The following is a 2,555-nucleotide window of genomic DNA, read 5'->3' as shown; positions in this document are numbered from 1 at the left end:
TCATTTTATCGTGTCTCTCGTTGTATTGGCCGTTTGTCTTTCAATGCTCGGCTCAAACGCATCAATTGCGTTCGATACCGATTGCCTATGATTGTTTCAGTCGGTTTTAACAGTTCATAATACACTACGCCGAGCTGGTCCCACCAAATACAGAGCATGACCTTGGACATCAAAATCACCGTTCTTGAAGCGTTACAATCACTCACGATACGTTCTTCCACTAATAGCGGCCTCATCATAAGTATTTGAGCGCGTTCAATGAGCCTTAGCCGCAGATTTCTTCATATTGAAGCAAAAAATTAAAACCTCCCGCAAATGACGAGAATTTGGCTTGTAAACTGACATTTTCAATCGAGAATAACTTTATGATGTAGACACAAATCGACTAATGTTTCTATGGGGTTATGTTGACAGATGCCCAAGTTTATTGTATGACGTCTATTATCTATTTATTTCGACCACTACTTACCGCTAAAGCCATCTATAGGAAAACGGCGGAAGCAAAGTTGTACAACTAATAGAAGTATGTTCGCTTTATTTTATCGGCGGACGTTACATCAAAGAACTGACTCGAGCGCCGCAACTGAAGCTGGAAATACAATAAAAAGCACAAGCAATAGGAACAGGGAATAAGAGATTTTAACTTATCAGAAACTTATTAATAATAGAATGGATGCTTTCTGATAGGTTGAAATCTTTTATTCCTATTGCCTGTGCTTTTTATTGTGTTTAGCGCTTAACGCTTGTGGCAACGCCACAAGTATTTTGCGGTTACAAGTTTTGAGCTGTCATGTCCTCTCTCAGAGTCCTTTTTCTCTGCCTGATAACAATTGTGATAACAATTGTTGAAAAGTTATTTACTTGATTTAAAAACATGGGAATCCATCCATTGAGTATAATTTTGGTAAAAAGTGATAGCAAAGGTGACAGATTATTATTTCGATATCCACATATGACAAATCATGTAAGAGATTTGAATCAGTACACAAAACGGAAGAATCCTTATTCATTGACTAATACGGAAGATTTATTGCAGGTTTTTTGTTTATCTTAATATTATACAGCTTTTACGAAAAAGTTATTGCAGTTTTTCTTTAATTCTATTCTTAATTATATGACTATTAATTTGGTAATATGTTTTATTGTATTCGACAGTCCTTACCATTTCCAACATCAAACATAAGTAATGGAAATTTAACTGGTTTAACGGATGAAGTCCTCTCTACTTTATTTGCTGTAAAACCAGAATTATGTGAACAGAAGTTCGAATTAAAAGTAAATGATGTTCGCTTTGTTGGACATCCAACGTTAGTTTTATCTCGTGGATTGAAGGAAGTAAACTCGTCTATGCTTTTCAATATAGTTTTTGCGCTGCAAGCACAAGCGAGTCATTCAATAGTAAAATGTTACTATGATCTAAGCAAAAGGTAATGTAATTTCAACAAATGCGCAAAAAATATTTATAATATTCCGAAGTAGCATTTTCATGTGCTTAGATTAGGCATAGCGTTGAGACACGAAGAGAAAAGATGTGGCTTTCTGACAGATGAAATAAAGATAATGGTATCGACACACGATGAGATTGCTGGAAGGTGATAAAATATTTGTTCTATTTTTTTATTTTCCATAAAAATATTTGTTAAGGTATATTTACAAGTTTACATATGTTTAGATCTGAAGGTGAAAGCGATTGCGACGAATCACCATATGAATTAATTCTTCAAAGAAGCTCATTAGCACGTGGTTTAAAATCCGTATTTAGTAATCTCAGTTCTTCTGGCATTGTCAATATCATAATTAACAAGTGGATTCAAGTTCGTTTCTGTCTTCCACAAAAGGTTCATCAATCACATAAAAAAGGATTGCTCATCGACCCCGAAATTATAGACAGGTTTGTTTAATAACATTTTTATGCCAGATATATAAATTATAAATAAAGAAATTTTAATGAAGAAATATAATGATTAAGTAAAAAAGTGTTGTTTATTAAAAATGATACATTTAACAAATCTTTTGTATAAAACTTTAATGATTACTTAAGCGATTATTTATTTATACTTATTGAAATTTTTTTTTATTAAAATCAAACTTTAATTTTGAGATTTTGATGGATATTTTTTATTTCTATTTTCACTATATGTACAATTTTAAATGTATCTGTCACATCATATCTGTGTTTTGCAGATGTTTAAACAGTTTAAGACCTTATCATGGCATACTCTTATTAACTGAGCCATTGGATTTATTAGAATCTTTGCAAATAGACTGCTCTCCAGCGCTTAAACGTTTGATTCAGATGTACAATCCATTGAAAAGTTTGCAAACTTTAGCCGCGGACTCAGATTTAACACTTGCACAGGTGTTTCAACTAGCTGGCCATTTAGTTTACTGGGCAAAGGCTACAATAATTTATCCACTTTGCGAAAGCAATGTTTATGTTGTTTCCCCCGACGCTATTTTGACTAATCAGCTGCTAGATTCTTTCTCCGAACACTTCCCAGGAGTCTGCTTACTTCAAGTATATGCACCATAATTTTCTGATTTTGCATCTATAA

At 33.2% G+C, this 2,555-nt stretch overlaps 1 protein-coding gene across 1 annotated transcript in view; it reads left to right on the top strand.

Moving 5' to 3' along the window:
* The first annotated feature begins 830 nt into the window (after positions 1–830).
* The window catches only part of LOC108690647 (nitrogen permease regulator 3-like protein), a 2,874-nt gene continuing 1,149 nt past the window's right edge, over positions 831–2,555 (top strand). The window contains exons 1-5 of the mRNA XM_018198040.1: positions 831–1,036; positions 1,156–1,427; positions 1,497–1,592; positions 1,673–1,891; positions 2,185–2,518. Of these exons, the coding sequence (XP_018053529.1) occupies positions 875–1,036; positions 1,156–1,427; positions 1,497–1,592; positions 1,673–1,891; positions 2,185–2,518 (1,083 nt within the window). The 5' untranslated portion in view covers positions 831–874. The remainder of the gene's footprint in view (positions 1,037–1,155; positions 1,428–1,496; positions 1,593–1,672; positions 1,892–2,184; positions 2,519–2,555) is intronic.

This window comes from Atta colombica, unplaced genomic scaffold (assembly GCF_001594045.1).
Source record: "Atta colombica isolate Treedump-2 unplaced genomic scaffold, Acol1.0 scaffold341, whole genome shotgun sequence".
Lineage (NCBI taxonomy): Eukaryota > Metazoa > Arthropoda > Insecta > Hymenoptera > Formicidae > Atta > Atta colombica.
The sequence above is the reverse complement of the archived record's forward strand: the minus strand, read 5'-3'. Positions and strand labels throughout refer to the sequence as shown.